Source organism: Haliaeetus albicilla, chromosome 10 (genome assembly GCF_947461875.1).
Source record: "Haliaeetus albicilla chromosome 10, bHalAlb1.1, whole genome shotgun sequence".
In the NCBI taxonomy this organism is placed as follows: domain Eukaryota; kingdom Metazoa; phylum Chordata; class Aves; order Accipitriformes; family Accipitridae; genus Haliaeetus; species Haliaeetus albicilla.
The window spans coordinates 18,114,662-18,135,863 of record NC_091492.1 but is presented as its reverse complement, the minus strand read 5'-3'; the positions used below and the strand labels follow the sequence as shown (position 1 = coordinate 18,135,863).

General features: G+C 36.6%; 1 protein-coding gene across 8 annotated transcripts in view; it reads right to left on the bottom strand.

The window, feature by feature from the left end:
* The window catches only part of CHD9 (chromodomain helicase DNA binding protein 9), a 101,948-nt gene that overhangs the window by 25,482 nt on the left and 55,264 nt on the right, over positions 1 to 21,202 (bottom strand). For all 8 annotated transcript variants that reach the window (XM_069793658.1, XM_069793654.1, XM_069793660.1 and 5 more), the window contains 15 exons: positions 18,755 to 18,901; positions 17,490 to 17,558; positions 17,346 to 17,401; positions 15,803 to 15,920; positions 15,185 to 15,271; positions 13,664 to 13,801; positions 11,332 to 11,453; positions 8,444 to 8,687; positions 7,140 to 7,316; positions 6,120 to 6,263; positions 5,362 to 5,617; positions 4,291 to 4,501; positions 1,992 to 2,187; positions 1,039 to 1,206; positions 270 to 449 (listed from right to left, as the gene is read on the bottom strand). In XM_069793658.1, coding sequence (XP_069649759.1) covers positions 270 to 449; positions 1,039 to 1,206; positions 1,992 to 2,187; positions 4,291 to 4,501; positions 5,362 to 5,617; positions 6,120 to 6,263; positions 7,140 to 7,316; positions 8,444 to 8,687; positions 11,332 to 11,453; positions 13,664 to 13,801; positions 15,185 to 15,271; positions 15,803 to 15,920; positions 17,346 to 17,401; positions 17,490 to 17,558; positions 18,755 to 18,901 — 2,313 coding nt within the window. The remainder of the gene's footprint in view (positions 1 to 269; positions 450 to 1,038; positions 1,207 to 1,991; positions 2,188 to 4,290; positions 4,502 to 5,361; positions 5,618 to 6,119; positions 6,264 to 7,139; positions 7,317 to 8,443; positions 8,688 to 11,331; positions 11,454 to 13,663; positions 13,802 to 15,184; positions 15,272 to 15,802; positions 15,921 to 17,345; positions 17,402 to 17,489; positions 17,559 to 18,754; positions 18,902 to 21,202) is intronic.

Genomic DNA, 21,202 nt, shown 5'->3' with positions numbered 1-21,202 from the left:
AAAGCAGCACACTCCTATTAGCCATCTTTGCTCAAGCATGCTCTTTGCATCTGGCATTTACCCAATCTGTATGCGCAAATCTGATTTTGCTATGTGCACGTGTTAATATAAACACATAGATGTAAGAACCCCAAATACGTACCTAACATACACACACATTAAATAAAAGTAAACGTAACTTTAAAAAGAAAAAAAAAAGCACAAGCTTTACAACATTCAACTACGTTTACAGCTCTATACTGTTAAAGAACAACTTGCTGCTTCTGCACCTTGGCAAATGTGGAGCCCCTTCCTTCTGATTCAATTGTGATAGTTTTAGTACGACGCTGCAAAATTTGGTCAATGTCTTCCTCACAGAATTTAGAACCTTCATCTTCTTCATCCATAATGGCACCATATGCACCTCTTCGAAGCAAGTCTTCTATTTCTTTTTTGGAGAGTTGTTGGATCTGAGCAAATAAAATAGGTTTTAGGCAATCAAGAAAAAAAAAAAACAAAACAAAGTCTTTCCTATTTCTCTTTCCCTTTCCAATGTTTCTGCAACCTAACTGTGCCTTATGATTTATAAACTTAAAATTTAGATTATTAAAAGCTAAGAGAAAAGTCCAGTTGACAGTTGAATTAATTTATTATATGGTTACAGTACACATTTTCACAAGTACGTTGTCTTTTTTGTTTTGGCTATTCTCAACACTGTGAGGAATGCAAGTTTAAAAAAATCGCCTGTTAATATTAGATGTAAATCTCATATTAAAGTAACACATTATATTAATATGAGAAGATACAAGGAAACAAAGGGAAACTCTTCTCCTTGTTTTAATTCGACGTTATCTATCTTGGACCTTAAGAGGCAAGAAATAGTGAAAGATTTATCAGAGTAACTGACTACATTTAAAATTATGTCAACTATATGGTTAGTCCACATCAGAAAACAGAACAGATTCAAACAACAGAAAAATGGTAGCTTCTGTAATTTAAAAGTTCCCACATGATTACAAAAGCAAAAGGAAAGTTATTTCAAGAAATAAGTCTACATACACCACCAACACTGTTTTCTCTTCCACTCATACTCTGTAAGACAGCCTTATCCAGTCCCAGTTTCAGACTTGCTCTGTCAAACATTTCTCTTTCATAGGAGTTACGTGTTATCAGTCTGTAGACCTTCACTGCTTTGTTCTGACCAATCCTGTGACAACGGGCTTGAGCCTTTTGAAGGAAGGGAGAACAGCAATAAGATTTTAGACTTATCTAGGAATATCTAGGATTCTTCTAAGTATTTTTTCTGCTGTAGCACAAACTGAAAAATGACAGTATGAACTCAAAAGGAGATCAGTTCACATTTAAGTAAATAGAAGCTATCAGACATTTTCCACATTGTGAACAGTTTTCTAAAACCAGTGTAGTAAGTAAAATGCAGATGAATGATCTGTGCTGAATGCTACTGAACGGTATTTCTCTTGCAGTAACACTAGATAAAAAGACATGCTATCTCTTAAGTTATCTGATCTCCAGATACAAATGATAAAGGAGTTGCAACTTGAGAATGGATTCAATTTCAGCATCCAATTCCTAGAGTTGATTAATTCACTGTTTCTTAATACATATTAATCCTTTTCTATATGTTACGTTTCAGCTGAACAGTTCTATTTCCATAAACTGTATTAGTCAGTGTATGCCAAATGTAACCCCTGGCTTCACAGTGTCATCAAAATCTTAAGGGTTTTATCAACTCACTGACTTAGTTTACCTCTGTTGTGCTTTTAAAGAGTAATCAATTTGAAAGAAAAAGTTAGAACCCAGCCGAACCCAGATGATGTCTCCTATCCAAGTAGAAAGTATTCATTGAAAAACATTAAATACATGCCTTAAAAAAAACCCTGAGCATTTTACAATCATGCATGTTCCAAACAGAGACAATATTCTAAGTGACCAAATTTCTATCAACCAGGTTTGACGACTTAGGCCTCACTATTATGCTCAGAGGAATTTACCTGCAGATCATTTTGAGGATTCCAGTCAGAATCAAAAATTATACATGTATCTGCTGCAGTCAAATTAATGCCCAAACCACCAGCTCTGGTGCACAGAAGGAAGACAAAGCGATCGGAATCTGGTTTGCTGAACCGGTCAATTGCAGCTTGTCTGAGATTCCCTCGTACTCGCCCATCAATTCGTTCATATAAGTATCTGGAAATTGCCACAGACACACACACATATAATTACAAAGTTTTTCATGATTTAAAGGGGGATTAGAACAGATCTCCTGCTTATCTATTATTTGCTGTAAAGAATAAAAAGTGACAGAAACTAACTTTGATTACCAGTGGGTAACGTAACCAGGAATCACAACAGAAATCACATATCTGTGGTACTAATACACATCAGCAAGTCCAAAACTTAAGACAAGTTCTTCTGAACTTTGTCCATTAAAGCAAGTACCTGATCACACATACCAGGAAACATGTATTACCATGGCACTTAGCTGCATTAAAACATACCATAACCTGAAGTCCCATGTGGACTTAGAGCTTTTTCACATGCTATTATGCTTGGATCCCCACCCAAGGTCACAGAAGCAGGACAGTGTACTTCTGTATTACATACCAAACTGTCTGAACATGTTAGGGGTAACCAAGTAATCAGCAGAAAGCAGTACTTGGTGAGCTGTCATTGGACAAACTACATATTGATTCTGTCAAGATTAAGAGAAATGGAACAAAAAAGACAGGACAGCACCTCTAACAGTCTTTATCAAGGCATCAGTGAATCTGGGGCTTCCTAAACTGAAACCAGCAAATTTAAAAGCCTGAAGTAACGCTGTCATTTCTGTTACCTTTCATAATTACAAGGACTCCTATGAAACTTCTGAAATCAAGTGAAATGCTTAAAAAGTGAGCAAATGCTTCTGTACATTGTAAATGGAGTAAGATGCTGAATGTGTATCTACTAGCCAAAAAGCCTCACAACCATCTTTCTTCTGATCAACTATAAAATGTCACAGCAGATAATCCACAGGACCACAGGCATTTTGGCAGGCAGCTATTTCCTACAGCAACAAATTCTGTTAAGTATTGAGTGAAATCATGTGTGTGCTCCAACATTTCTAATCAAACAGTAACATTGAGCAAGTTTCAGCTTCTGTGGATTTCAGAATATTCTACCTGTAGATATGATGCAGTAGTCTAGATGTTACACTGTCACAGAAAAAGGAGTATTTTCCATACTGGATTTTAAGTGCTACTATGAAGTTAAAATTAGTCTATTAAAATAAAACATACGAACTGTTGAGCTCTCATTTCAAATAGATAGCTTTATGAAACAAAAAAATATAGAAACCTAGAAGTTATATAAAATTACCACAAAAAGAAGTATCAATATAATCTACTAATGATTTTCAATATACATTCCAGTATCCACTGCAGGAAGGCTTGACATTTTTACTAGTTTTTGTTTTTTCACATTAACTCTGTATTACCATGTAGTTCACTGACAGACACACTTCAAAGCAGTATGCACATTCCAACAAATGGACTATTAAAACAACCAAAAGTATGCCTTTTTATAGTTTTTCAGGTTGATATAGCAACTACTGATTGTAACCAAGTTCAAGGTTATACTTTATATGCTAAGGCTTCATGCATAGTACTTAGTCATGTGCTTAAATAAGCTCTTAGTTTCTGTGGCGTCAACAGTATAATCAAAGGCTACTATTATATGCGACAGCAAAAGCAGATCTCAGGAGCTGCTTTATGCTGGCAGTTCAGTTCTGCTGCAAATTTCATAGCAGTAATACTTTAGGAAAAATAGGAAGCATGTTTTTATTTTTACATTAATAAAAGCCAAAACTCCAGTTGTTTACCATTTTGTACTTCTGTTCTGTTGGGAGTAAGGAGCTGCATTACCCCTATCTGGTCCAAGTTCAACACGATATAAATAAAGAGCACGTTCTACGCTTCCTGGGGTTTAAATGAAAAGTGCTGAGCTTGAACTTACTTGGTTTCTAACAGGCAATGTATAAACAGTACATACATACAAGAATGTTTAATAGAAAAAGCAACAAACTGAAGGCACATGGTTTACTCAACAATCTCTCTTTAGTTGTTCTCTGAAGTTTTTCATTTGTTGGTGAATAAATGATAAGCCATCACAGAACACAGCAAGTTACACAGTGATTAGCAAAAAGGAAAAAAATTCCTATCTTTGGTATGCTGTAATCATTAATCCTGCACTAACATTCAAAGATATGCCCACTGAGAACAATAATAGGAGAGAGAATATGCAGTATCTTACCTTTTATGTATAAGGTAATCCTCCAAAATATCAAGGCAGCGCACCATTTGAGAGAAGATAAGGACCTTGTGGCCTCCTGCTTTCATTTTTGGAAGAAGTTTATCAATAAGAACCAATTTACCAGCTGACTGAATCATTGCTTGCAGATGGAAGTCAGGAGAACTTGGGCTATACGTTTCTTTAAACTCTCCAAGGATTTTCTCTTCAGCACCTATCAAAGAACACACTTCTGCATCTACAGGTGTATCTACACAAGTATCTCTGTATACATACAAGACCAAGTTACCAAAATCAGTGCTTGTATTATAAATATCCCCCATTAGCCACTGCTGGAGACAGAACAAATTTCTGGATGGATCTGAAGTCTAGCAAGAAAATCTATTTCTATGCTCTTTGAAAACAAGTCTCAAGTTTTTAAGCGGAACACCACAGGAAAAAAAAAAACCAACTAGAATGAGGTGAACCCCTCCTCCAAATTGCCAAAACGAAAATACAAACTTGTTCTCAAGTGTTGTGTAAAAGACCAACTAAAAAACCGCAAGTCCTTTTGTCTCTGATATTTTAAATGGGACATAGAGTCTTAAACCCAGTATTTTGAAGAACCTTTTCTCAAGTCCCTCTATGATTGAAATCCTAGCAAAACCTTTAAGAGCTTAAAGTGTATTTTCTTGCAAGCAGGAAAAACAATCAAAGTTAGTTATAACTATGTGAGAAAAAGCAATGAAGACTGACACAGCCCATATCACTTGCAAGAAGCATTAATTTTAAAAGTTAGCTCTAGAAGTTCTTCTTCATACTGCTTTTAAAGAGATGTAACATTTCCATGAGATAATTGCTTTTAAATGTTCTGTTAAGTCCTACGAAACAATAAGTTCACATTTCAGGCCTCAAATAAGCAACTGCCTCACAACTTTGCCTTACATCTATCAAAAAAATGCTTCCACCTAATCCAATCCTTGGCAAGTCTGATGAAAACATCAAGGATCACAACAAAAGTTCTTGGGTATCTTAAATAAAAGTACAAAAGTAGTTAAACCCCCCGCAAAGAATCAGTCTTTAGCATGTATTTACCTTTGATGAGATAAGGGTGATTACAACACTTTCTGAGTTCCATCATAGTGTTAACCAGATTGGGTACATTTGCTTGCCCTGCTCCTTTGGATAAGAAAGCAAAATTTTTCTCCAAAATTGCTCGATAGTATTTCTTCTGAATATTAGTTAGTTCTACTTCAATTATAGTTTCCTCCTTAGGAGCCAGCTTTTTTTCTACATCTTCCTTTAATCGTCTGAGCATCATGGGTTTCAGGATAGCTTGCAGTTTCTGAACCTGAATGAAACACAACAGTTCGTTGGAACATGGAAAAGTAGTTAAATAGCTTAATTAAAAATTTTTGAATTCAGTATCATTAATTTTTCCCCTGACATAAAAGATCTGAGATGTGATATAGCCCTTTTTTAACCTCAAATTACTAAAGAATTTTTTAAATGTACTCCAAAACCAAAAAGTATCTTTTTAGCACTTGTCTGCAGAGACTGACTACAAAGCCAGAAAACTTCAATTTTTATTATTTTATTTACTTGCCAAATTTACAAAACCAACCCAAAAAAGCAAAAATAACTCTTCAACATGAAGTGTCATACTTAACTGATTTCTACTGCCTGCACAGTTTAGAGAAACTGCATGACAGAAGAACTCATAGGTGCTATGTGGGGAGTGAAGAGGAGGGTGGGAAGCAATAACGGTTACTGTCCAAAACAAAAGTTTTTCCTTTCAAGGAAGTCACTCTTACACACTGAAGTTCAAAATGAACTTATTCAACATGCAATACCTGTTCCTCAGTTTTAAGGTCTCCAAATTCTTGCATGAACGTAGATTCAGCAGGAAAACGCAATGGTTCAAGAAAATGAAGGAGACTAAATAATTCTTCCACTGTGTTCTGCAGTGGGGTACCCGTTAACAGCACTTTATGCTCCTATAAAAGGAAACAAAGCACATGACCTTATACGCACACATTTGCAAAATTGTTTGCATTAAGTCTGAATATCATAACCTGAAAATACCAGTTCTGCATGTCACTAAGTACAGTGGTAATACAGATAAACAGATTTATAAAATAACAACTATAAGTATCTTCTACTAGCTTTTCTTTAAATTGTCTTCCTACATCTGTAATGAAGAAATGACTGAACACTTCAACTTCTCCAGTAATATTCACACATGTATAATTCTCTCTATAGTGTGGAAAATATGCACTAAGTGTGTATCAGAAAGATGACTTCTGAGAACATGTATCAACAAGTCTATCGAAATAATAATGAAGTCAAAAAACCAATGCAAAACTATTCATGGTGCATCTTGTAGTAATGCACCAAAAGCCTCAAGGTTCATGGTAGCATCTGCTTTATAAAATCTTGCACTATTTCCAATAAAACCTTAACTACAGGACTACATAATAATTCTGTTAAATTCTACTACCTGCTTGCTTTTATCATTAAACAACTTGTCTAAAGTACTTTCTAAGTTTTTAAACATGGATTACTGCACAAAAACTATTATTATAAAGCAAATTTTAAATGAAATCTTCATCATAATCAAAACAAACTATGGAATAGTATCATCAGAAATAGATTCTGCTTACAGGTAGAACTTGCCACATTTTATTTAGTCAAAAATATGCCAGCATCAGCTATCAAAAACCCCACATATTTTAAGAGAGTATCAGGAACAGGTATGTCCTGAGAAAGACTGCTTGGAAGGTCTTTTTCGGCAGATAAAGCAGATTTGTCATTTATCATCGTACCGTACTTAACTAGAATCAAACCCCAAAAGTGAAATAATAGTTACTCACGAGGTTCATTAATTTTAGTCCTTCCAAGAGTTTGCAGTTTTTGTTCTTCAGTCTGTGAGCTTCATCAATAATAACGCACCGCCATTCAATTGCATTTAACTCTGGACACCCACCAAGTATCATTTCAAAAGTTGTGATAATGGCTTGGAATCTGTAGGCACCTCGAACAATACGTCCCTAGAGATTCATCAACACACAAAATTTGTTACATTACCTCAAATCTACTCAATTTAAAGATTTTATTGCTGAAATTTTATCAAGAGCCAGACACCAGCTTTTACATTATAAATTGTTTTGTCATCCCATACACATTGCTTACATCTCTACAACTCTGTAATTAATACTAATGAGTAATTATCCATAGCCACAAATCCAATATTGTCTAACTAACAGTAAAATTTTAACCACTTTTCAATTACAGATATAACCATCTAATAAAACTGTTTCAAAAGGTGCGTGTAGGTAATATCACATTTTTAACCCTAGGAAAATCTGAAAGACTGACTGACAGGAAAAACCCTCCCACCAATCAATCAAAATATATGATGGTAATACATTTATCACTCATAGAGTAATAAAAATATCACCTGAGAACTAAATGAACACTTTTTATCCAGCTTACTCTACTCCATTGGCCTGACAACGAGAATACGTAAGGCCTTCGATAAAGCAGTATACGATAACTCACTAGAGAAACCAGATGTCAGTTTAGTATTTAGCACTACTTTAAAGTTTTCAGCCTTATCAATTTTGTAGAAATACCATGACAGTTTAAAAAAATTGTTTATTTATGCAGAATATATAGAAAAGGCAAAAAAACCCCTTGAAAAATACTCAGATTTCAAAGTTTTTTCATGTCATTTAATTTGAAGTATTTCAGACAGAAAAGCAAATTGTACACAAAGCTCGTTTATACTAGGAAAAGGAAATCAACAGCTACATGAAAGTAACACAGAGCTTAATTGGCTGTATTTCTGTTCTCACTGCTCTTCAAATTCAGGACCCAACTGCAACCATCTGTGCACACTTTAATCTCCACATGAGTATCAGCATCACTGCTATTCAATTGCAAAATTACTCAGCATACTGGAACAACATGCATCTTGCTGCAACCACTTTCAAAAAATTTACTCAGTAAGCGTATGTTAAAGATTCCAATACGTAAAAAGCTTGAAGAACACATCATGGGATGTAAAATGACTTTCATTAAGACATACGTACAGGTAATGGAAAGTATACTGTTCATTACTACTACCTGAAACAGGTTTGGGGTAAGTTATTGCATACAAGTAACATTACAATACCTGGGAGTCCCTGAAGTACATTTCATACTGCTGAATCATCTGCCTGCTGATCATGCTTCCATGATATACCACAACATTAAGGTCAGTCCACGTGCGAAATTCTCTTTCCCAGTTTGTTATAGTGGAAAGCGGAGCAATGATCAGAAAAGGCCCTCTTATACCAGCCAGGAGGATTTCATAGAGGAATGTAATAGACTGAATGGTTTTGCCAAGACCCATTTCATCTGCTAAAATGCAATTTCGCCTGAAAGTAAAATGTATTTATTTGTTATTAACATCAAAGACAGTACAGACACTAAAGCTGTTACTCAAATGGACAATTTATAAAAACAAAGCTCATATTTACCAGTTTAAAGCAAGAGTCAAAATTGAGGTACTCTAAAAGATGCTTGCAAACATTCCCTGGTTATGGTGAAAGGATGAACTCAGTACACAAAACCACAAGCTTTCAGTCATGTTTAGCACTGGCAAAACCTGAGAATGGAATGTTCTATGCAGTTCTCCTAGAAAAAATTCCAGAAGTATTCTTTTGGGACTACGTCTGCCCTAATTAAAGGCATTCAAATTAATCAGATTTCCTACATGTACACTCACCTTGACAAAACTGCTAGAAATTAATGAAGATTCCCTAAAAGTCACAGAGGGAAAGTATCCCAGCTACACTCACATAAAAGGAGTGCATTATAGCATCACTGACAAAATTCCCCTCGTTTCTAAAACTGAGACAAATGCATATTACCAGATTACTACATGAAGTACCACTAGGTGCTCACCCTCAGCCATACATTCCAGCCCTTCACTGTTTGCACAGACGCTCACACAGCTATGTAGTGCTTGACTGAGAATTAAATCAAAATTTTCTTTTGCAGATCATGAAACTGTACAGTAAAAATGGTATGCTCACTGACATACTTTCCATTTACAAGAAGGGTTGGAGGGAGGATCCGGGGAACTACGGGTCTGTCAGCCTGACCTCGGTACCAGGGAAGATTATGGAACGGTTTTGTCTTGAGAGCACTCACATGGCAAGTGCAGGACAAACAGGGGATTGGGCCCGGTCAGCATGGGTTTACAAAAGGCAAGTCCTGCTTGACCAACCTGATCTCCTTCTATGACCAGGTGACCCGTCTAGTGGATGAGGGAAAGGCTGGGGATGTTATCTACCTTGACCTCAGCAAGGCCTCTTTGACGCTGTCTCTCATGGCATACTCCTTGAGAAGCTGGTGTCTCATGGCTTGGACAAGTGTACTCTTCTCTGGATGAAAAACTGACTGGCTGGACGAGCCCAGAGGGTTGTGGTGAACGGGGTGAAATCCAGTTGGCGGTGGGTGACAAGTGATGTTCCCCAGGGCTTGGTGTTGGGCCCTGTTCTGTTGAATATCTTTATCAATGATTTGGATGAGGGGATTGAGTGCACCCTCAGCAAGTTTGCAGATGACACCAAGTTGGGAGGCAGGGTCGATCTGCTTGAGGGTAGGGAGGCTCTACAGAGGGATCTGGACAGGCTGGATCGATGGGCTGAGGCCAGTCATATGAAGTTCAACAAGGCCAAGTGCCGGGTCCTGCACTTCGGTCACAGCAACCCCCCATGCAGTGTTACAGGCTTGGGGAAGAGTGGCTGGAAAGCTGCCTGGCAGAGAAAGATCTGGGGGTGCTGGTTGACAGCCGGCTGAATATGAGCCAGCAGTGTGCCCAGGTGGCCAAGAAGGCCAACGGCATCCTGGCCTGTATCAGAAAGAGTGTGGCCAGCAGGAGCAGGGAGGTGATAGTTCCCCTGTACTCGGCACTGGTGAGGCCGCACCTTGAGTACTGTGTTCAGTTTTGGGCCCCTCACTACAGGAAAGACATCGAGTTGCTGGAACGTGTCCAGAGAAGGGCAACCAAGCTGGCGAGGGGCCTGGAGCACAAGTCTTATGAGGAGCAGCTGAGGGAACTGGGCTGTTTAGTCTAGAGAAGAGGAGGCTGAGGGGAGACCTTATCACTCTCTACAACTACCTGAAGGGAGGCTGTAGTGAGGTGGGTGCTGGTCTCTTCTGTCAGGTGGCTGGAGATAGGACGAGAGGAAATGGCCTCAAGTTGCAGCAAGAGAGGTTTAGGTTGGATATTAGGGAAAATTTCTTTACTGAGGGGGTTGTCAGGCATTGGAACAGGCTGCCCAGGGAAGTGGTGGAGTCACCATCCCTGGAGGTATTCAAAAAGCATGTAGACAAGGTACTCCAGAATATGGTTCAGTGGGCATGGATGATGGTTGGACTCGATCTTGAAGGTCTTTTCCAACCCAAATGATTCTATGATTCTATAATCGCTATAAAGGACAGGCAACTGATATTTTGGAAATAAAGCGAGCAAGAAGACTCATGAATAGAAGTCCAACTTAGATACAGAGCAAATACATCATTCTGGAAAAAATCTTGAAAGTGATTATAGTCTCATTAATACAACACAGCATTAATGCTCAAAAGTTAACTTTAGCTTACAATATAGAAAACAATTATTTACTAGCCTTATTTTTGAAGAGAGGTAACTTTATCTGAAATACTTATTAATTCTAGAAATCATGTTGAAAGATGCAAGTGCTTCCCAGTTGTTCCAAAAATCCTGAAAGCTAGTTCTTTGGTGGAAGTTGCTTTTTGTTTTAGTTTACTCATAGCCGTTGAAAATTTATTTTCAGTTAGGTTAGTTTTATTCTTTTGAGATCTGCTTTCTGCTATACTTGTTGATAAAAACATACTTGCACACCCAAAGAAAGATAATTTTTTTTTTCCAGTTACACCCTTTTAGCTATAAGCACAGAAGATGAACTTAGTTAAAACAGTATTTATCCCCAATAACAGTGATTCACTCCACATGGTTTAAAATTCACATTAAAAAACATTCCATGCATATACCTATTGTACCAGTTGAATAGGAGCCAGTTAAGTCCTTCCAGTTGATATTCCCTGAGCTGATTGCCATTTTTATATTCCCTGGACTGTTCTATCTTCTTCCAGGAGTTTGGAGGCGGTCGGTCCTTTGAGGGAAATATTAATACACGTGCAAGTTGGTACATGCTTTATTTTTCCAAACATTTTAACCTATTTCCTGAGTTTAACAATTCAGAATCAGAATGTAATTATTCAACCTTAAAACTGGGAAGGTGTCACGGTTAACATTACTTACTAATTACTAGCCTGCAGAAACCTGAAATTTGTAGATGTTTGTCTATATAAATTAACACTTTTTAAATTAATTAAAAACTATATTATAATAATATCAAGTAACTGATTTCCAAAACTAAGCATACAAATAGCTTGGCACTGGTAATTTGAAACAGTAATACATTCATATGACAAACTTCAAGAACATACGAAGTTTCACTTTGGAAGCTCTAAGAAAGTTGTCCTACAACCAGAGTCAACTGAGTATTTGGGTCTACCAAAATCCCCAAAGTCTAAGTAACTCTGGATGCTGATGCTATCCTCCTGAAGCAGTTTGGGCAATCTGCACTGAGTTACTGTCATCTTGTCCATTCCTTTCAGCACTTCCCCTTGTCACTGCTGATCAGTCGATCTCACAGTTACCCAATTCAGGAAGCCAACACCAGGAATAGAGAAAAAGTAGATCTGTGAGTGGTTTAGTTCCCCGAATCAATTCCTCCAAGGGATCAGACAAAAGACAATATCAGCGTATGCAGGATCATGATTCAAAGGACATGACAAAGCAGATAAGAGTATCAAGGTATACTGTCTTAATGTCCCTAGCAAGCTAAAGAAAAGCTGACAGGCTACGTATAAATATATATATATATATATATACACACACACACACACACTAGTTCCCAAGCCTGGAGACTCAACAGACTGGCCATTAGCTTAGTAGGCAACTTAGTAGAGAAATCATGAAGTTTTTTATATTAGGTAGGATTCCAGCAGAAAGCACTCTCTTCAGATAGCTTCTGCATCCCAAAATGAACAAACTCACACAATCAAGCAAAACATTTTTAGTAAGAGCTTTTCTGATCAGCTGTACTGTGTCGTCTCCCCCCCCCCCCCTTTTCTCAGTATTTGCAAAAGCTTGCATTCACTCTAGACTCACGTGGCCTTATCTGGCAGCTCTGAATTTTAAATTTGAATTTCATATCTCTTTATTGCCAATGTCAGCATCACCTGACACCAGGTCTCTGAGCAGCAGTAGCTGTCCCTCCCCAGCCGCTGTGCCTTCCTCCCCTCACTCACAAGCAACCATCTGTCCACTCCCCCACACCAGAAGCAGCCATGCTCCTGCTCCCAGGGCTGCAAGTCAGCACATACTTTCTTGTAGTTGCTGGAGCCTGGAACAAAAACCACTTGTTGCTGATGCTAAGATGAGTGTCAGTTGTACAGTTGTGCTTTAATCACCATCTTCTCACAAAGCCAAATACCATAACAGAGGTATAAAAGCCCTTCTTCCCACATGCCAAAATGGCAGGATTTTAAATAAATACTAGAAAAATGAACTAAATACAATATGAAGATGCTAATCGTGACTACTGTCATTATCTGTAGATGGAAAAACCACTAAAATAAAATCCAAAGCCTACAAATTCAAACACTATGCATATTCAGTTATGTAAAACACGTAAGTTAGAACAAGTGTACTACACCACACAGGACACATATCTTAGTCTGACAATGACATACAGGACTTTAAATAGAATGATTTTGTTTTCTCCTGCTCTATGAGACAGAAGATTGATAATTCAAAGATAAAACACATTTCCTTATTACACGTTTTTCTTCCTTTCAGCAAGCCCTTTATGACAAGAAGAAAAATAAAAGCAGGAAGTAATTACAGAATCCATTTGACAGATCTCGTTTGCCAATTTCCTTCGGTGTTGAAGCACAAGACTTAACTCTGTTCTCTATAAAAGGATGTTTATACTTTATTCTGCTTTCTCCTCATCTTAATGTTTAGATTCTGTGATAGCCAGTTTCAATGTGTTGCTCCTCGCTCAGAAGCTCAGAAAGTTATAGCACTTCATATTTTTTCCTAAACAACTTTTTTTTTTTATAAACAGAGTAACAAATTAGAAAAGAATATTTATCTATGCCTACCTGAAAATATTATCATTCCTAGGTAACAAGGCACACAGATCCTTTACACAGAATGTCAATAAGCCTTATGTTTTAACACAAAAATTTGGAGTTGGGAAAATCAAATGCAATTTGCCAAGACAGACAAGTAAATCAAGTATAATTTTACCAATCTCCTTGAGTCAGGCCTAGAAGCTTGCAATTGTTCAAATTCTTCTATTTTTGCTTGATCTACATCTTCTTTCAGCTCCCACGTACTGTCTTCATATGGCAACGAACACCACTTTACTAAATAGTAAATAACAGGCTGCAGAAGAAAATTCTGAATGTTACCAGCTTTTAATTTAGCATACAGACTGTTAATATGCCTTACTATTTGAGTGGCTAGCTTACATGACAGCTGGAAACAAAAGCACATTTCTGATACTTTTAAAGACGTTCGGTGCAGATTCTTGTTATCTACCTACTTATCCTTGGCTTCTCATACTCTGCCACTTGTTACAGAATTTTGGAGTACTTTTCAGTCCACTTACCCACAAGTAAATCTTAAGTCTTAGGAAAGATAAATTACTACATTTGTGATGTTTGTGGAAATGGGGGCTAGGGGGAGTGGGGGAAGCAGAACTAACTACAGAGGTGCTACCGAGAACATCTCCTCCACTCTCCAAATCACACTACCTAAGCCTAAAACAAAGAGCTTGAGAAAGTTCCTCGAACAGAGGTCTTCTCAACAAAATAGAAAGCTCTACAGGTCTGCTGGGTGACATACATAAAAATTTAGGAAAAGTCTCAAAAGATGGAACCAAAGCAGATTATTTAGACTCAGTAAATAAGTATTTAAAAACCAAATAAAAAGTCATCTTTCAAGAAGTTGGAGAAAAGTCTTATGGCAACACATTCTTTCTACAAGTATAATAATGACAAATCTGCTGCACACATTGAAAAGTAATTTTAACCCTCAACCCTGCTTTAGGAAGATCAATGCAGAAATCACTGCATAGAAATCTGCTCATTTTGCTATCCAGAAGAACAGAACAAGTATCATAGCTATTCCAGTAGCCTTTATAAACAACTTTATCAGTCTTTGCTCTCTGCTTGCCTCAGGCTCTTCCTGAATTTTGGCAATTTATTTGCTTGATTTGCTTTTCTGTTTTCTTTTTTTATTTTCTAATCTCTTGTTTTGTTCTGTAATAGCTTTCGAGAAGAGATACTTAAGTTAAAAAGAGTTTTGATAAATACAGAGGGTCAGGTCCACTGGTGGCTATCAAAACACCTCTCAATCACTGGCTGCCTGAAGCCTAGAGACAGTTACAAAGGAAGAGGCAACCATCACTGTCCTGTCTTCTCATGCTTTTTTCAGCAGTGACTCCTTGTCACTGTCAGAGACAGGACAGTACATGGGATCAGCCTTCTGTCGGCACTCACAAGGAATTATCAAACCTCACATTTATATCAGTAACTACCTAAGATTTGTCTACTATGACCTATTAATACTAATAAAAGCCACTGAACTCTGATTTCTATTTCAAAATACATGGCTAGCATAGGAAATGACAAAATTGTCATGTCTCATTAAAAATATTATTGAAGCTTAAAATCATTAACGTGTTGCTCTGAAATCTGCTAAAATTATGATTCTCAAACACTACTTGGAGGTGTATCTTCTTGACTTGCTTTAAGATGTATTTACCTCACCAGTGTCCTTATCTTCACAAAGAGATACTTCTAATACCCGGTCTACTTCAACATAGTCAGGATTAAAAGGTTCTTCTTCCATCTGCAATGCAAGATTAATAAAATCAATAGAAAGGCAAAAAAAGCTGGTATATGCTAAGACCTGGTCTCATTGTACACCAAATGAATTTGGCAGTTGGAAACTATTGAGACTTTTGCACACACCTTGAAATCCACGCTCCCCCCCCCCCCCTTTTTTTTTTTTGCAACTGGCACTGAAGAGGGATCTGACATTAGAATAGAAAATACAGTTATTCAGGGATGAAGTGCTGTCTTGTGAAAGTCATATAGTAGAGAAACTAGCCATACTAACATAATCTTTCCCTCCTCACCACTTTTAAGTAGTTACCCAAACAATCCCAGTTTTAAACCATGCAAGTCAGGTTAGTTCAGTGACTCTAGAAGACTTGCTCTTAAAATTACTTTAAACAAACAACCCAGTGCTGCAACCAAAAACCCAACCCCGATGGCTAATTTTTACTTCTCAACATTCAGCTACTCTATTTAAAAGCTAACTACTAATCACAAATTTACAAGGAAAAAAAGCTTATTTAATTGTATATTTCATACTCACATCTGCAAAAAAGTGAGCTCTTTGTGCTTGCCTTAGTTTGAATCGTTTTATTTTCTGCTGTATTCTTTTATCCTTTAAAAGCTGTTGTTCTGTGGCCCACTCACAGTGGAGATAAGAGCTAAAAATTACGGAGATTAACATCAACATATTAGTGAACGCAAAATCTTACTATGTATTTTTTATATGCAGTTAAAATAATGTATTTTATAAACCAGAATTTCACTTGAAAATGAACATTTTATCATTTAAGACATAATTCACTGTAAAGAACAAAGATATATTCCTCCAAATGATCATCTTACAGCATCTTGTTAAGGCAGTATTTTTGGGCTACGATTCATAGAACTCTATGGATTCATAAATTTCTTTCATGTGTCCCAAGAAGAGAAGGAAGCATACTTGAAGTGAGCTTAAATAAGTTTAAAAACTGACACCTCTATCAGAAAGTACCCAGAGATATAAAGGACTTAATATATTGGATGTAGCTTTCTCATGTACTTCATGTGAACATCTCTTCACGGGTACTGCTGAGCTATATATCTGAGCCCATTAAAAGATCAGCAAGGAGCATCAGAGCCCATGGCAAAAAGGAACATCATCAGATTGGGCTGGGACAGAAGCAAGAAGTAATGGAGTCAAAGGAAGGAGGAAGCATAAGCACCAGTACCTACACCATCTAACTGCAGTCCAAGTGAGCCATTCTGAAGTTAGATTGGTTTGACAGAAGTACATTTAATTCTTCCTCACACCCCCTTTTTAATATATTTTATTTTTAAGCTTTCTAAAGATTTGCTAGAAATAAAGAGCTGATGCTGGGTATTACTCATTCTGAGATGAAAAGACAGACTTTACCCTTTCAAAAACAAGAGCTAAATAGTCTCCAGAAACATATGAATCCAGAGTCTCAAAAAAATTACATTTATTAGCAAGAATCTAATGAAATTACTTACATATGTAAAATTAAAAATGTGCTTGCATTTTTAACATCAAGAACTGAGTAGTGACAGGAAGACAGGTATGAAATTTAAAACACAAAAATATGGAAAAAGTTCTTCTTCTTAATTCTTTTTTTATTTCCTCCTTCTGACATAAAATCATTTCTATCGCTAAAAGTTTTGGGTTTTTTTTAAAACAGTAAGACTGACTCCTACATCAACCTCTCCTAAATGTATGACACTGTAAATCTAATCCAGGTTCACAAAACAGCTCTGATTTCAATTCATGAAATTAAAATCAGCCTCAGGCATGCAGCCCCTACTGAATTTAATAAATATATCTTCTCTAAAAATTCTGTTCTTTTGGCAATAATGGCTGTCAGCTTATTGGTCAGTGCTGGTTTCACAATACTGATAATTTTAAATTTAATACTAACAACATAATGCAGATTCTTAGCAATCGTAAAATTAAATTTGTGAAGAAAAGTATCAAAAGATGACAAAATCTGGTTATAAATAATCTTCAAACAATACCAGACTTTAGTACATGAATATGGTACTTGTCATTTCAGTCAACGCCTCCAATGAAACAACTTTTTAATACTTACTAGTTCTTGTATTTTACAAAAAACTCTTCTGTTTCTACTGTCATCCCAGCAGATATCTAAGAAAGGAAATTCAGGAGAAATGTAAAACAATAGACACAAACCCCTTTTTCAAACAAGCAACTTTATCCCATGACAATCACTTACTTCTTTCTTTATTACCCTGGAGGATAAGATTTTGTCTACAATTGCTGCATCTTCTTCACTTGGATTTTCCTATAAATGCAGGAAAACAATGACATGAATTGCAGTAAATGCCCTCTCTTCAAACTGATCAGGCTTAAAACCTTCAAACACAAGTGGCTTGTTATGAGACCAACAATAAAGGCAAATTTGACCTCTACCAGTAGCATTCTCTTTAACAGTCTGGGAGTAAAATTTAAAATCCAGAGGAAACACATGCAGAAGTACAGTAAGTCTGGCACTTCCAAAAGAGCATCAGATGCAATGCTCACCTGCCAAACACACTTATAGTGCAAGCAATGGTGATTCTGATGCTTTCCAGACACAGACTCACTATGAATGCCCTGTTGAGTTGATCTGATGCAGTGGACACACCCAGAATTCCATTACACAGATATGGAGAAATAAGAACTCTGGCAGACAGGTTAAAAGGAATATTAATAAAACAAAACCAGCATGTGTCAAACTCAGTTTAATAGGTTTACTCTGAACATAGGTAACAAACATGCTGTGGAATCGGGCAGACAAGGTCATGCCTGAGAATTCCAGCAGGGCTTAGGTGTGACACAGATACAGGATTACTCAGCCCTGCTAAGACTGAAGCTGTGGTTCCAGAGATAAAGAGCCAGTCTTTAAAGGTTGCTTCCAATAAAAAGTCACCTTCCCTCTTGTCTGATTTGTTCCCAATCATACTATCTTTCTCCTTCCATTACCACTTTGGCACTCCTTCAAACGTCTCATGAACACTTTTTTTCCTGTTTCTTTCCTGCCACTTCATTTACTTAGAAAGGCTCAACAGTTAAGTTTGAGTATCAGAAGTAGCAGAAGTTACAGTGAACTGTAAACCTGAAGGGGGGGGGAGGGGATGAGTATCTTTTTCAAAAATATTGGTAAGCAGAGATCCCCACAGGCTCAATTAGTTTTATACTTCTGAAAGTCATAATATTACCACATATCTTTTTCACATGCCTACACAGCATAACACATTGAGATATACTATCCTTAGTTTTATCCCTAACTTCAGTTCAGTCAACAAATGTTTATAATGGAAACGAAAAAATAGTAATAAGCTATTTCTTCCAGTTGTCAAGATCTTAGCAAGATGTCACATGAAATAAACTACGACTTAGTAATAATAATGTATTCCTTCCAAGTCATGAGCTTTATTCGCTGAACTACTTGAGACAAATGGAAAGTTCCCACTACAGACCAAGCCAATTTTTACGTACCACAAATAATTGTAAAGGCTGTTCAGCAGGTAAAGGGGCAGAATTCTTTTTGATTTTTACAGAAACTTTAGCTTCTTCTTCTGATTGTTTTCCTTCTCCTTCTTCAGCATATTTTTTCCTTTTAACTTGACGATTTGATCTTCTCTTCTGCATGCAGAAGAATAAAAATAGAGATTTTACCAAATACTTCCTCTAACATCAATTGAAAGTTTTGCGACACTCTAAGCAGTACTTTAGCTGTGTCTAAAACCAAAGGCCAACATTTCAGAGAAAACATCAAGCATGTGAATCACAGAGGGACAGAAGCAGCCATATACTATTTTCTATAAATCAATTTTTTTTTCTGTTTCATATAAACATTTGATACTTTTACCTTTAGAGTTCAAAAGCAAACATGGAACAGTATTTTCAGCCTATGAGAACAAAGCTGATATTTAACAGATCTCTCATCGTCATCATCATCATCAGTATTTCAACAGCAATTTCATAATGTAGTATAACAGCAGTATGTTACTGTGTGATTCAAGAATCTAAGTGAAAGACACAAAATATGCTGAAGTGTCTCTACTACACAACAGTTCTATACAAAAAATTATGATTTTCATCAGATCGTATTGGTCAGATTGCTGATGAAGTCTGATTTGATGGCTAATAAAGTTGTTGCTTTGTTAATGTTATTTGTTTTCTCCTCCACCTTAATCAAGCTTGTTTAACGGCAGTGTTTGTCTTGCTTTGCAGTTTATCTCTGTAATCTTCCACACTTGTTTCTGCAAGAGTCTGAGGACAAGTTCCATTTGGAGAAATAATGTTCAGTCTGAGGAAATAATTCCTTCTCACTCACTGTTTAAGTTTCAAATACTTAATTATTAGGAGATTGCATATCCTTTTCATCCCTCAGTACCAATATACGACAGACTGCATTATTCAATTTGTAAAATTAGTTTTTAAATCCATTGGATAAATAATGATAGCAGACTCGAAGTACACAGAAAAGCATATTTTTGTTTAGGAAAAGCCACTGCTGGTTGTAATACACTGTAGTAATCAGCTGGGAGAAGAACAAGTTATGAATAGAACAAAAACCAAAATCCTGTGGTCATACTGGCTTCTGCAGAGCAGATATTAAGTAACAGTAAGATTGCAGCACAGGAACTTTCTTCCTGTTAAATTCAGCCCTTGGTCTTGCTGGTATCTGGTAAAAGACCTAGCTATATTTTAACAACTACATTATTTTTAGTAAAGTAGAGTAGTAACACTACATATACAATAAAAGTCAAAGAATGGGCATCACCATTCCTCTGGAGAAGCTGGGACAGTTCATATATGAAACTACTCAATCAGCTTTCCACAACAGTGCAGCCAGATTAGCTATTCTTCAATCAAAAGTGAGTGTGTGCAGGTGGGGTTTTAGCACAAAAAGAAACTTCAGATTTAAACAAAAACACTGAAGTGACATAAAATGTCACATTATAGTTAAATCAACAATAGTTTGCTGACACAAGTAGAATTTCTTTTCAAATGCCAGCTAATAGAAGCAATGCAAAATGATGTATGAACTAGGAAAAGAAGGATTAAGAACCAGGTTCCAGTTTTACTCATTAAGTACATGTTGAATTTTTCAAACCCTAAGGAGGCATTAACTAGCATTTTCAAGCCTTCTCACTATGTCTTTTCTTAAAGTATGAAGTGATTAACAAAACATCAACATACATATGCTGTCCAACATATTAATATATAACCTGAGTTGTTTGAAAAAACCTTTTTATTTCCCTGAGCTGAGAAGCATGGTCATAAACAAATGCTCTAAGGCACAAAATAAAGTAGTACCACACACTTTTCCAAGAAATTAATCAATGTATTTAAGGAAGACACTCGCTGTGAAACTAAGCATACAAAATGAATTGGGGAAAAAAAAACCCCAACCAAAAAACCCTAAACTCTTCCCCTTTCTTTCCCTCTTAGAAATAGAGAGTTATTTGCAATAGTAAAAGAAAATTATGAAAATGTTGGAAACTAAAGGAAGAATGAATTAATGAAGTAAAGCAACTTAAGTCTTTCCTGTTACGCTTCTCCCAAACTCCTCTGAAGATAGACGGGGCAGTGCTGTGAAATTCAGCAGTGTAATTATTTTCTATCCCACACCACCCCTTATTATCTCAACCCTCTGTTCCCTTCACACCATGCAATTTGATGATACTCCCTGTCTATCCACACTAGAATTGAAGATGACCCTTGTTGTACTAGGAATCAAAAATCCAAAAATCAAAAGCAATGAGAAAAAAGAAATTATCTTCAGTCTTTTTTATTATATTTGTTGGACTACACATTTATACCTATCTGATTACAGAACACTGTTAATAAGTTAAAGTGCTTTGGAACGACCAAACCTGCTTTCACCTCCTTCAGTGTACTAAACGGACTTTCTATATCAAGACAAATTCCCTGAGA